The following is a 15,360-nucleotide window of genomic DNA, read 5'->3' as shown; positions in this document are numbered from 1 at the left end:
AAGATTGGAGTCATTTCGAGGCTGGGTGTGAGTAATATGATAACTTTATCACAATGGTAACTGAAAAATCAGTTGACACGTTTAGAAAATATGAAAAATCAGTTGACACGTTAAGAAAATATTTTGTTTCTATTTTAACACACACGTTATATTGTTTATAGTTAACTTTACTTGCAGGCCCACATAATTTTTCTTAAAATAAAGGGAGACCGTACAGTGATAGTAAGTCCACTTGGCGAGAGCTGGAATTGACCTACGGATCCCACGTACCAGAGGTGAGCGCTGTACGACTGAGGCACCACGGCCCGAAAAAATAAGTCAGTAGTGAGAAATACTCATTTTCAACGTAGCAATAATAATATTATTTCCCAAGTAACTGTGGGCCACCATGTTTCATGGAGAAAACATTCCTACTACAATCTTCACTGAACTTCAATGAATTTGTGTCCACTGATGGAACATGAGGCTTAGAAGAGTAACGCACCTGGCCCACAAAAACGCTTCAGTGTGTCCCTCTGATGATGAACGCAGCACCGGCAGTATTAAATTATCAATTCTGTTCAGTGGTGTTAGCACGAAGAAGTTGCTGTTTCCTGATCGCAGTGCAAAGTGCGAAATTACGAGGCACGTCCAGAAAGTAAGTTCCGTTTGGTAATAAAATTAAATTGTGTACAGATACAGAAAAATTATTTATTGCACAAAATTCTACAACTCTTAAACTACTTTTTCACATAACTGCCGAAATTTTGCAGGCATTTGTCATAGCGTGGCACAAGGTTTTATATACCTTCTTAATAGAAGTTTGCCGCCTGTGTCTTCAACCAGTTGGAAACAGTTTCTTTCAGCTCGTCGTCATTGTTGAAGTGTTGACCGCCAAGGAAAGACGTGAGATGTAAGAACAGGTGAAAGTAACCCTGCGGTTTTCCTGGATCTTGTCATCAATCGCGTGAACCATTTCTGCTGTAACCAAAGATGGACGCCCACTTCGTTCTTCATCGTGCACGTCACTACGTCCTTCATTGAATTGTCGGACCCATCTTCTCACCATTAAATCACTCATCGCATTTTATCCGTAAACATCGCAAATTTGCCGATAAATTTCACTTGGTTTCACTTTCCTCGCATTCAGAAAACGAATCACAAGCGGCGGGGTTTTCAATCAACACCGACATTGTAAACAAGCACAACAAAGCGTACGTGACTGACAGCGATCTCCAAATGGCGCACGTTTCTTCTCCTTGATACAGAGCGTCTACCGCGCATGTGCGGAACTGCGATCGCAGCGCTGCAGCGGAGATAAATTAAAAACGGAACTTACTTTCTGGACGTGCTATGTTTTTTGTGTTTTGCCTACTAACATAATTCGTGTGCATTTTAAAATCTTTCAGTTTTCGTTTTATGTTTATTGCTGATATATTACCAGTTTAGTTAATTTATTAGTTTCTGGCCATGTTGTGTTTTTGTGTGGAAAAAACTACTAATTATGGAACGTAGTTGAAGGAAACGTAGCAGTATTTGGACTTCTTTTACAGAAGTAGGACCAGGTAAAGCCAGATGTAGTCTTTGCTTTTCAATTATTTCATTCAATGGTGGTGCAACAAGCAATTTGCAAAGACATTTAAGACTGAAGCATTGCGATGTCGAATACAGAAGGCAAGAGGAGGCAACTACATCTGAGCAAACGACAGGACATGCAGAACTGGGTGGTCCTGCTTGTGACACTTCTGCTCCTGCATCTTCCAGCGGAACCTCAAAATCTGGAACATTATTCACTAATGTTAACAATAATGCACCGAGTGATTTACGCAATAAGCGGAGCAAAGTGATTGATTTTGCCGTGAAGCGAGTAACGGTTGGGAGGGCGAAGCAATTAGATAGGCAACTGGTGCAAATTATCGCGAAAGAATATCAACCTTTATCTTTAGTTGAAAATGAGGAATTCAGAGAGCTCATTTCAATGTTAAATCCTTCATACACTTTACCCGGCAGAAAAACGTTATCAACTAACATATTACCCTTTGTATACAATGAAATGAAAGAAAAAGTAGAGGAAGAACTAAGCAAGGCCAGCACTATAGCTGTTACAACAGACGGATGGACATCCGTCATGTGCCAAAGTTTTATTGGTGTTACTGCACATTTTACCACGGATGATTGCGAACTGAAAACTTCCTTGTTAGACTGTTTTGAATATGGTGAAAACCACACAACTGAAAATTTGGCAACTGAACTCAAGTGTGTGCAGCAAGAATGGGGTGTAAGCAATAAAGTTGTTGCTGTTGTTACAGACAATGCGCCTGTCATGAAGGCAACTGTAATTAGGTACAATTACAGACATATTCCTTGCTTTGCTCACACTATCAACTTAGTGGTGAAAGAGGGGGTTAAGGAAATTAAGTCTTTACACAAGAAAGTGAAAGAAATTGTTGAGTACTTCAAAAGAAGTCCTCAAGCGTATAAGAAACTGCGAAACTTGCAGAAGCAATTAGGCTATGAAGAACTCAAACTTAAGCACGAAGTGAAAACTAGATGGAACTCAACATTCGAAATGTTTGAAACGTTCCTTGTTCTGAAGGAACCAATTTTATCAGCTCTGGCACTGATAAATCCAACACTTAATCAAATTTCAGAAGAAGAATAGGTGGTTCTACAAAAGGCATGTACTGTATTAAGAGATTTTCAAAAAGTAACTACAGAAATGAGTGCCGAGAAAACAGTAAACATATCTAAAGTTCCTTTCATGAAAAGAGTTTTATTGAGGCATGTTCAAAAAATGACAAATGAAGATGATTTGTCTCCTCAAATTAAGCGAATGCTTAAAGTTTTAAATGATTAGATCAGCATCAGCATCAGATTTGGAAATGTAGACTCAGAAATTGCCTATACTGAAAGTGCACTTTTGGACCCTCGATTTGAAAGACGCATTTAAATCTAAGCTTACTTTCAATAGTGCGTACACAAGTGTATCAGAAAGAGCAAGTAAGGTGAAAATTTCTAACCAAGACCCGTACTACCTTCATCCTCAATATGGGCGGACTTCGATGAAGAAGTTGGACAGCTTTTGAACGTTGAAAATCCACCTGCAGCTGGCATTATTGAGCTCGACAAATATCTAGACGAGCCATTAATTATTCGTACAGGTGATCCACTTGCGTGGTGGAAGAGAAAACAATTTGCATATCCTCGTCTTTTTCAAGTAAGGAAGCGAAGATTAACAATTCCGCCAAGTTCTGTTCCGTGTGAACGAGTGTTTTCGAAAACGACAAATACTTACTGAAAGACGAAATAGGTTGTCTTCTCAGAAAGTATCCATGCTCGTGTTTCTTCACGGAAATATGTAAAATCTGTGATGTACAGTGTAAATAGTGTTTTGTGTAGATAGTTTATAGTGCTGCTTAAATACTGATTCTATTTTAAGTTCAATGTGGTGTTTCGAGTTAGATATAAATGATAATACGACTTTATGAGTAGCAAGTGCAATTAAAATTGATGAGAAATAGGCCTATTTTATACAGCGCACATTACCTTAATAATCGTTCAAGAGCATATTAAAACTAACAGTGAAATTACATTACACATGAGTGAGCAATACTGTCACTACTCGCCGATCTGAGATAGCAAACAGTACAGAGACCGTGGCAAGCAGCAGGTAAGTTTATTTTAAAATTACTTTGTCTAGTAACGCGACGTCCATCCTTTCAGTTTTCACGAAAATACAAAGAAAAGAAAGAATGCATGAATTGTCGTCATTTTATGCATCCCGCATAGGGGAAAGATGGACGTCTAGCCTGAGGCTTACCTTGTCCAGTGACTATATTTGTTTATTGTGTGTGTGTATATGACTCCTCATTGCATTGAGCAAAGCGAAACCCTCTAGGGATAGTGCGGTAGCACACTTCTTAATTTCGTTTCTTTCTCTCTTCTCCCACAACCACTGGCGTCCCTGGCACGTAAAGTTTGGGGGGGGGGGGGGGTCAGAGAAAGTTACTTAAATGGTACTATCTGGCCCAATCTCTGTATTTTCTTCGACTCCATTTGTTAGCTTTCTGCTTACCTTCATGGAGCCCCTTAGATATATCAAGAACTCTGTTATAATCGTTTCACTGCCTGAATATTATATTCCAAATAATTACGATAATTATTATTTATATGTTATTCTGTCGTTACTAAACAAATTAAATTAGAATAAAATATTACATATTTTTTGCTTCAAAATATTGGGAGGGGGGACGCGTCCCCCTCGTCCCACCCGCCAGAGACGCCCGTGCCCACAACCCTTGTTTGTAAGAGCATCTGCAAAAGCAAGAGTACCGATTCGCTCACTGCAGTTTGTGATTCATAATTCTTACATTTCGATCTTGGTGAACAATTCAGTGAAAAGTAGAAATAATTCACTTGAAGAACCGATTCATTTGTGGAATCGTAATTCATTTGATTCACACCATGATTCGTTCATAATGATCGAATCGTTCATGATCGACACAACACTAGTCATGTATCTTCAGTGCTGAAAAGGGGCTCTAAACTTCGGGAAACAGCACAAAACAACATAATTTAGGCGGATTAGGACGAATTTTAGTTAGGAAACGTCATCTATTGTTAGGCATACAGGTAATGCTATACTAAAGTATACTGCACCGATGAATATTAAATTGTTTATTGAAAGGAACTTTTGTTAAAGGTAATAGGAGTGCCTTTTGTCAAAAAGGCAGGTATAAGACTAAGGCTAGTTTTAGACGGAAGCATTTAGCGTAGCATTTCTTGTAGCAGATGTGCTGCCAAAAATCTCGTATAATATTCTATAGCATCAAAAGTATATGGTGCTTTTACACGGTAGGCATCTTGTCGTGGCGTAGCAAACAAATCACTGAAGAAGGGCGTAATTATGGCTCCCAAAACTAAAAACAGATTTCAGTCGCTATTCCTTCTAAAGCCCTTTGTCGCATATGCTTATTATGATACAAAGGACTTTTAACTTTGTACAAACAAGGATGCTTCTCATATTTTTCAGTCAGCATAATAATAGCGTACATACTCCAACTCATTTTTCTTTGCTACAATTCATTTTCCCACACAAAACAAAGAACATGGATATTTGGCACACCATCTCAACATTTCTCTCTCTCTCTCTCATTTTTTTTTTAACGAAAAATAACACTTTCTATATAAAAGAATATTTCATTCCTATTTTCTTGATTTATTTAAAATTACCTATAAGAAAAATATAAAACTAACAGTCCTTACTTATAGAGCTATCACAGAATATCAGTGAGGTGTAATTTGTACCCCGCTTGACCCTTCTAAGATAAATATTCAAACTGGGAGAGGTAGTAAGTAGATTACTACAACTTCTGGGACTCTGAGCAATGAATGGCGAACGTTTTAGGAGAAGGTCAAAGAAAAACTTAGTCGAGCCAATGTAATTTATCAAAAACAGCATTGGTACAATTTACAAAATTCTTGTAATTGTAAGCCTTTTTAATGGTCGAAATTTCTTATAGCCTAGCTTTGAATATGGTTTCATATGGATCCACTGATTCTCAGAAGTGAAGTGCTCATCCGCCAGTTTATTTCTAATTAATCTTTAATTTCATGTTTCATTTTCCCTTTACGTTACTTAATAAACCGATTTATACACGACGTAATATGATGAAACCAATGCTGATGAACCTGTAAAATCTATGGTATTTCAGATTTATTTCCGCTCTCTCACGTTCTGATTCAATTTGTGAGTGATTCTGTTAGTGCAATTTTAATTTCTAACAAGCCCAGAAATCTAAATCCTAAATCAGGTTGTTTCAAATATTGATAAGTAACAAATCTTTTATATTGTTTTATAGGTTATCACATTAAATGAATTATAGAGACGATGGAAAACGCTTGGGAGGATCTTTGTAGTTTGCCTGTTGAACCACCAACAAAGCGTGATATTTGCCCCAGATGCAGGTAAGATCATTACTGGACTGGTCCTGGATTTTAAATTTGAAGAATTGTATCTTTCTGAAAGCTAATACCAGTTCAATCAGAATTTGTAACAAAGAACAGAGTGAACGCTACAGAGAATTTTTCGCTATATAGAAAATAGTTACGCAAAGAACACATATTCAGAATTCATAACATTATAATATTATAAGTCAGAATTTACCTCATTGGTGCGTCGTGACGTTTGAATAAAAGGTTGTGATATTTCGTTCACCGTATTCCCGTCAAACAGATCATGTTATTACTCAGATTTGCAGGAAAAATACGTTATTTATAACTTCAAGCCAGAATTAATATTTGCTTATTGATGCTATAGGATACGTATCTACAATTGAGAAATAAGCACTGATTTTGTATTCAAAAGTGATTATTTCTTCTTATACCATTTCAGCTCCCTCTGGAGCCTTCATAAGTAACTTTGCTTCTTCTTCTGCTGCTTTTTTCTCCCTTTCCTTCCAAAATCATTCTTGAAGAGGACATCTTTGAAATGTTAGAACACAGAATCTTTCGAACACCTTTATTTTTTTAAAATTTAATTTTATTTTGTTCTTTTTATTGTATTGCTTGTTGATCCTAACACATAATCACGTATGGGCACCTGTTCTAATTAGAAGAGTACAGAAAACTCTTCACAGAAGTATGGTACTGATAGAAATTTGAAAACTATTCAAAACAGGGTGGAAAAAAATCATGATTTTTTAAAAAAATAATTTTTGTTCAATTTTTCGATTTAAATCGATTTTTTTTTTTAAAAAAATATAATCTTTCTTCTTGTATAATACAAGTCGCGAACTGAAGAAAAAACATTAGGAGTTAGTATTAAATGCTAAATATGCCATTTAAGTGAAAGTATTAGGGTTGAATTTTGAATTAATCCCCAATCGTTAATCTATTTCACCCCCAATGTTTCTTAAACATTAAGGAAAAAGTACAGTAATGTTTGTCAATGGCAGGGGCATATTTTTAAAAAAATCAGAACTAGCTTGAGGCACGGGATACATATAAGATATTTAACTTTTCAAAGTTATAAACTCTGAAAAATTTTTAAGTTTCCGGAGAGGGGATCGCACCCTTCTAAATATGCCTCTATTATCTGGGCACAAACAAACAGACGCGCACACAAAAGAATTTTCGTCTTAAATGTCGATGGTGATTTTCCTGTTGGAATAGTTAACGCTTTACAAATCCTATGTTACGAAGAGAAGGAAGCAGGATTGCCCTATTACCCGTTCAAAACGGGATTTTCCCTAATCATCATCTGTATGACACTCGTTTTCATACTGTGCTGTACATACATTTGAGTCTCACTGTATTATGACTATTAACTTTCATACTCGAAATAACAGAACAGAAACGGGATTTTACTTATTTTCACTTTAAGTTAATTTATTTCGGAATTTGATTTAAATCAACGATTTTTAAGAAAAATCAAGTGATTTAAAGCAGACTGATTTAAATCAATCCACCCTGATTTAAAATGTTCGAACAAATATCTTCTTCCATCACAAAGGCGCATTGTGAGTTCTGTTAAGAAAAAAAGTGATGTGATGAAGCAGGCAATACATCGTTCGTTCGTATTATTGACTACCTGGATCTTGGGGAATTTAGTTTGAAAAAACTGTATATTGGTAGTGAGATGCGTTAATACAAGGAACGTTTACTAATTATCAGACAGATTAATATCTACACTCTTACCAGATATAAATTGAAGCTACTTGTATTATATTTCGATGTACTCTGCTGCCACTAAAACAATTTTTGCCATCTTGTTACGGGCCTCTTTATTCTCACAGTAAACAATTTTGTTTGTACCTCCATCATGAGGGAACTGGTGGAATAACTTTGTTGTCCAAGACATTCCGTCAGAGGCGAAAAATTGGAAAGTCAGTAAGATTTTGATTTTTTTTTTTTTTTTTTTTGTATTTAACATCCCTTTGAACAGTGAGGCTATATGATATGTAGACCTACAGCTTAACGTGGGATCCGAACCACATTAGCTCCGACCTGGAATCGAACCGGGGTCTCCCACACCAAAGGCGCGTACGTTAACGGAAACAAGTATGAGTCACGTCAGGACTATAAAGCGAGTGTGACAGTATTTGCTACTGTAATTTGTCAATAGCTTTCGCTGTTTTGGCGGTCATATGTGGTCTCTCGTTTCTGTTGGAGAATCACTTTTACTTTATATTAATGCTTGTGTACATTTCGTGTAAATGACTTCCGAACTTTATCAGGAAGCAACATTGAGTAGTACGCATGATTTACAATATCACTTTTACAAGAAATCGGGACACAATTGTGGTCTCATGACAAAGCTTCCATAGCCATACATATCCCCGGAAAGTGCTGAGCAGTGCTTTTTCCGAGGTAGCAGAACATCATAGTTTTATTTTAACGAATTCGAAGAGTTTTTCCCCTGTAAATTGGAGCAGTTTTACTGTGATTTTGCTTTTTGAAATATTGTAGTTAGTTATTATTTATTTTCCCTCATTGTACTTTAGGTAGAAGAGAGCCACGATGTTGTATTCGACATGGTATATGTGTATCATCTGGAACCTTAGATTCGATCTCTGGTGGGAGCGGGGATTATTTCTTGTTCTGTCTTTGTCCCAGCACGGTTCAGGATTGACAGAACCTCTGTAAAATGCCACCTGAGAAATCCAGAAACGTCATGCTGTCCATATATCATCTCATGTATGTGTCAAAGTGTATTAAATGTAGTGACTTAATCTCCACCCAGCAATAGAATTTCATATGCCTATCCCGGATGGGGCATCTTTTACCATTTGTCTCTAAGTAAAATACCAAGGAGTTTCCTAATTTCTTTGGGGGCTGTCCTTGCACCGACCGTGCACCACATCCAATTGTACATTAACCAAACCTCCAAATAAAAATAATGAATGTTCTCTTTTAACCAACCTTTCGTTCTCGAGTTACGACTAATTTTACAGTCTTCCTGTAAATTTTCGATTGGTCATAGAGCCAAAAGCAGGTCTTTCTGCACCCAGGTTGGCCCATATTTTTTGTTCAATTTTGCTGTCAGGTGTCATTTTCTCAAAGGTTTTGGTGTTGTTTCTGAAATTCTGTATAAATTATGGGATTAAATCATCCAATTTCAGTCGTGAACGTCACCTTGGATGGATGTCACATTTTGTAAATAGTAGTGTAATCTGAAATATCAAAACATTTTTTTTTTTTAAACATAGATATAATGCTGCAATTAACTCCTGACAATGCAAAAGAGAACGGAGGTGATATTTATGGCTGGGGCTGCCGACTTCAATAACATATTTCAATTAGTAGACAGCACCGTCGTAAGTTTCGTAAAACAGGTAACGTGTGGTAGTCTAGCTCTATTGTTGTAGGGGCCGTTTGAAAACTGCTGCTAACGAGGAAACGTTCTCGCGAGTTCGGTCATCCTTTGCCAAAAACACACTACATCAACTAGCAGAGATCAAGGAGCAGGTACTGAAAAGGGACGCTAAACTCCAACCAACAAGATATAAATGCATAAGGAATTAGCAGAGGGTTATCCAGATAACGGGTCGAATTCCTTATCTGGATCTTAGCGAACACCAGCACGAGCACTCGTTCACACAGACTTTTTTTGTTTTCAGATATAAATTCCAGGCGTATTCCCTTGTGAATGGCAATTCCATCATGAAAACTATCTGTACTGGAATGGCAAGCGCCCACTGTGAGACGCATCCAAAGAGTTCATTGGTTAGAACGTGCTAGTACAGTGGGAAATTTAGGACACTAATATCATTGGTCCCATAATCATCGACATCATTCTCACTTTTCCTCACTATTTCGAACCGCTTCTAGATACTCTCTCCTTTAAGTCTAGTGGCTAGCGTGTGTGCGCTTGGTGCAGGGGGTCCCGGGTTTGATTCCTTGTTGAGACCTTTGAGATTTAAACGCATTACGTTGATTTTGATTCTACCTTCTCTTAGCTTCACGTCGCATATAGCCTTGGTGCTAAAAAGAACTGTAAACTCCAACCACCAAACAACGCTTCTGGATCCTGTTCCAGTCCCTTCTGTGGAAGATAGTATCTTATATTGTTATTTCCAGCAGGATGGGACACCACCACTGTTTGTACAGAGTGGATCGCATGATTTGAAGAGAAGTTGGATGCAAGGGGTAACACGTTTTACACATTCTGTAGAACCTACATGGGGATGTCATGAGCATCAGCTTAAGTGTAAGTGACTTTTAAGCGATACAGCTATCTGGAAATTAATTACACCATTACATCTATGGGAAAACTGTTGTACTGTTCGAAGCTCGCATGACTCTGTTGTAATTTATAAAATGTGCAATTGATTTAGTAAGTTGGTTTTCAATAGGACGGCTATGAACCAGAAGTTCCTTAAAATATTGGCTCCTAATCCGATTTACGCACGTGAAGTCAGAAGAGTAACTGGTTCTCATGAATTTTCCGATCTTCATACAGTAGTTATTATGAGACACAGTAAAGAATTGATAGGAACTTCATTGCAATATAAAATTATGGAGGTAGATTCGGAGAGACCAAGAATTAAACATGATATTATGAACACCAGTGATGTGTTAGTGTTCAGTTGATTATATACAAATTTTCAAGGAACTTAAAAAGTTCGTTACTGAATTTTCTGTCTGTCTGTCTTTGCGATTTTTTCAATATTGAGCCCTCCATTTGATAGAGCATCAAAAGCTATCTGAGAAAGTGATGGAATTTTTCGCGTCACTCTTACCGTTCCTGAGATATTGGCCAAAAAATGTCCAATTTCGGGAGATTTAAGGAGCCATATCTCGGGAACTGTAAATCATAGAGAGATGATATTTTGCGAATTTTTGCGAGAAACAAGAAGGTGCGGATAAAAAGATTTATTTTTACGTGTAAGAAAAATTAGAGTTGTCCTTTCCACTACATCTCTCCATTCTTTTTAAGTTCGCTCTGGCAATGCTCTTGCAGCATTCTCAGCTGGTTTTTGATTGCAAATATGTTTGCATTGAGTTACGAAGTCGTGAAGTAAGATTGCGCAGTTAGTGAAGATTTAATATGTTTGATCAATTATTATTTGTGTTTTGTTGTATTTTCAGATTTACTATCTTTCGGTAGTTTATAAATAGTAAAGTTTTGAGTGGAGTGTCTCTTATTCGATATCAGACATGTGCTGGACAACATGGTGTTCACACTTACAAAGTCATATAGAGATTAATGCATCTACCGTAATAGCTCAGTGGATTGCAATGAAATGACAAAAACATATAACATGGTTTGTTTCTAATGCTCATACAGGTAACTAAATAAACAACATGAAACAAAGAGATGTGATGAGTTCTTGCAAGTAGACGGTTGCCAAGCTCCGAAGATGCATAGCAGGCTGCATTTGGAGAAGACGCAATTAACGTTAGCAATGTTGAAATATCTTTAACGTCCCACGATTAGCGTGTTAGTCTAACAAGTAAAGGGTCCAAATGGATGAATCGAGTTGCGGAATGAGACATAGTGCGCCTGATAGAGGATCTGAAAATATGTGTATATGCAAAGTTATAGCGGCTGAGCGCCATAAGAAACGGAGGGGGAGGGGGGTAATTTTGGTGAGAAAAGGGCTATGCTACGTTATTGAAATACATCAAATAAACTATTGAATTGTGAAAATAGTTAAAGATAGACGATGCAAACGGTGGTAGTTTCACATATTCTGTGATAAATTCATTTGTGCATTATTTTTGGTGTATTTAGTTCAGATAATTTAATTCCCTTTCATTTTAAAAAGACTGCTATATTTACACCAGCGCTATGCATTCTCGCACGGATAGCAACATCCTGCCTTGGCAACCAACGGCAGCTAACCACAGCCCTACCCGCAATTACGTCATCTGGTAGGCGGAGCTCACGCAAACAGCGAGAACAAGAGGGAATCCGCGGGAAGCAGCCATTATTGGGCGCGCTGACACCAATGGAAGAACAATATGTAGTAAAAGCTGCATCAGTGGATTGATTTGAAAATTATAGTAATCTTGTATCTGTCATCATCTGCGACAATTACGATAAAGAGTATGTAAGTATGTTATTTTAGTAAATATCAACTTCTATTCATGTGTATCATTTACTGAGGTTGCGTCTATAAAGTTATGCCTCATGTTCTGTGCCATGTTGTGCATGGTGCAATATATTGATACAAGTGAATTATCAGAATTTTCAATTAATTTTCCTGTTAAATGATGCTGCAGTTTTGTCTTATTTGTCAATTTTAAGTCATTACTCGAATTTTCTTCTATGTGTAGTTAGCGGTGGAAGAAGGTGTCATTTTGTGATATCTTGTTTCTTCGTTAACGCTCGGAAGAAAAATTCAATTAATGGCTATCTAAAGTGATATTTGCTCTACTTGGATTGCCATCCTATGGAGTAAACGCCACAATTTGTAAAAGAAAAATGGGTAGAGTAGATCACGAACCTCCGCTGCCATTTTGAATTCTGTGATCTTTTTTGAAATGGAAAGGTTGTCAAGTGATATATCAAGTAGGGCCAGCATGTTCTCAAAAAGTCAATTATGAACTTTAGTGATAATTATCTGTACTTATTTGGAAGATTTTGGATCATCTTTATGGTTACTTACGAAAATCTAGGAGACTGATACTCGTATGCTGAAAGTTTGGATTATCACGAAAACACATGTAAGTTAAACATATCCACAAGCCTAGAAAACTAAAAGTGGGATTTGATATCCCAGTAGCATATTATTACATTATTAGCACATTTCGCTGTTGGATATCAAATTCCACTGTTAGTTTTCTTGGCTTGTAGATATGTTTGACTTGGGGCGCGGTAATTTTGGCACCGGAAATTTTGGCACCAGTAGTTTAGACACGGTAATTTTGGCATCAAGAAACGAAGCAAACAGAAATTTTGGCACCATTTATAATTGAAGTATAGAAAATGTGAGAAAATACTCTGAATGTAATAGATATTTAAATTCACATGTTATTAACTAGGACTGTTCCAGCGCGATGAATCAAACCAGTGACGAATGTACAGTCAGCGACAAAATTTATTTCTCTTCTGTAAAATTTATTTGCCTATAACTTTGGAATTGATAGACTGATTTGAGAAGTTTTCTGTAATTTATGGAAAATTGTATCTTCTTTGAGTTGCTGAAGACTGCACTATGTTCACTGCACTGGGTTTGTATTTTACTTTTAAGTGCAAACAGTAACAGCTGATTCGAACCATGGAAATTGAAGTACAGAGAAAAAAATAGAAAATACTCTGGATATAATAGATATTTACGTTCACATGTTAATGACTAGAACTGTATCAGCACGAATAATGAAACCAGGGACGAATGTACCACAGGCACGAATAATGAAACACCAGTAAAAGATAATATTGGCAGCTTCATTAGATATTCAAAGCAAGTCAAAATTATCCTCTAATGGGTTTGTATTTTTACTTTCAAGTGCAAACAATAACAGCTGATTCGAACCATGGTAATTTCACTTTTCGACAACATCCGTTGACCGGCCAATCGGATTTCAGCACCGCCGTGTGACAAGCAAATCACGTTCAGGGATTTGTTTCAATTTCAATCTTAAACTTTTAATGAGGCTTTAGGATATGCGTGAGAGGGGAGCCGGAAGTTTCGATGGAAAGAATCTCCGTGTAATCTCTGCAAAATAAATTGGTACATTAACATCTATTATATCCAGAGTATTTTCTAATTTTCTTTCTCTGTACTTCAATTTCCATGGTTCCAATTAGCTTTTACTGTTTGCACTTGAAAGTAAAATACAAACCCACTAGAGGGGAATTTTAACTTGCTTTGAATATATAATGAAACTGCCAATAGTATCTTTACCGGTGTCTGTACTGTCAGTAACAAAAGTTCTTTTCCTATGTTAAAATTTCTTCCGCGAATATCTCTCGAATGGACGGAGAGATTTAAGTGCAATATTCAGCAACTTAAAGCAGATATAGTTTTCGGTAAATTTCAGAAAACTACTCAAATCAGTCCATCAATTCCAAAGTTATAAGCAAAATAAATTTTACAGAAGAGAAAGAAATTTTGTCGCTGACTGTATATTTGTCACTGGTTTGATTCGTCGTGCTGGAGCAGTTCTAGTTAATAACATGTAAATTTAAATATCTATTATATTCAGAGTATTTTCTCACATTTTCTGTACTTTATCATAAATGGTGCCAAAATTTCCCTTTGCTTCGTTTCTTGGTGCCAAAATTTCCGCCTTTCGTTTAACTTACATGTGTTTTCGTGATAATCCAAACTTTCAGCATACGAGTATCAGTCTCCTAGATTTTCGTAAGTAACCATAAAGATGATTCTAAATCTTCCAAATAAGTACAGATAACGATCACTAAAGTTCATAATTGACTTTATATAAGCCGATTTATAGCCGATATAAGCCGATTTATATAAGCTTATTTATATAATAAGTCGATTTCAAGATGGCGGCGGAGGTTCGTGATCTACTCTACCTATTCTTCTTTTTGCCAATATGTGAAACTACAACCTTTGCATTGTCTATCTTCACTATTTTTACGATTCAACAGTTTATTGGATGTATTTCAGTAACATAGCATAGCCCTTCTCTCACCAACTTTGACCCCCTCCCCCTACGTTTCTTATGGCGCTCAGACGCTATAACTTTGCACGTATACATATCCTCTATCAGTTGCACTATGTCTCATCCCGCAAGTCGATTCATCATTTGGACCCTTTACTTGTAAGGAAGACGAATGATTAAAGCAAGTGAATGATGGAATAATTTGTGGAATGAAAATGAGAGGAAACTGGAGTACCCCGAGAAAACCCACGGACATGTTGTTGCCCACCACAAACTAACTTGGACGGGGATCGAACCAGGGCCCTCATGCACCAGAAGAAAGCTCTTACCACTGAGCCATCATGCCCCCTATTAGCAGTGTTGAAAGCGGGATGAAGTCTTGAGAGGGGGAAACCTCGGTGACGGATAACATAGAAATGGCAGATCTGCAACTGCAGACTTAATTTAGCCCCGTTTGACTTCCATTTGTTTGCCTCTCTCAGAAACAACCTTCATGGGTAGTATTTCCAAAACGCGAAAGACAGTAAAATTCTTGTTAATACATGGATAAGAAACAACCTCCGAAATTTTTCCAACAGAGATTTTAGCATCAGAATTGAACAGTGAGAAAAATGTATCCAAAGCAAAGAACAGTGTTTTGAATACCCTTAACAGGTACACGCATCACATGTATTTATGTTAACACTTTCCAATTCTTCCTCCTCCACATAGGAAGCATTACTTTCAGCCTTGGTAGTTTTTTTCTTCGTGAAGATTCCTTTGTTTTCGTTGCATTTAACATTCATCTCCTGTAGGGTTAATGAA

At 37.0% G+C, this 15,360-nt stretch overlaps 1 protein-coding gene across 2 annotated transcripts in view; it reads left to right on the top strand.

The window, feature by feature from the left end:
• Dtwd2 (DTW domain containing 2) overlaps window positions 1-15,360 on the top strand; it is an 82,468-nt gene that overhangs the window by 24,376 nt on the left and 42,732 nt on the right. The window contains exons 2-3 of one of the 2 annotated variants that reach the window (XM_081733686.1): window positions 178-275; window positions 5,841-5,946. In XM_081733686.1, the coding sequence (XP_081589812.1) occupies window positions 5,870-5,946 (77 nt within the window). In that variant the 5' untranslated portion in view covers window positions 178-275; window positions 5,841-5,869. The remainder of the gene's footprint in view (window positions 1-177; window positions 276-5,840; window positions 5,947-15,360) is intronic. The other variant, XM_081733685.1, reaches the window with a different exon arrangement.

Source organism: Thermobia domestica, chromosome 12 (assembly GCF_964235325.1).
Source record: "Thermobia domestica chromosome 12, izTheDome1.hap1.1, whole genome shotgun sequence".
NCBI lineage: Eukaryota > Metazoa > Arthropoda > Insecta > Zygentoma > Lepismatidae > Thermobia > Thermobia domestica.
Note: the sequence above shows the minus strand (reverse complement) of the source record. Positions and strands in the feature narration are given on the sequence as shown.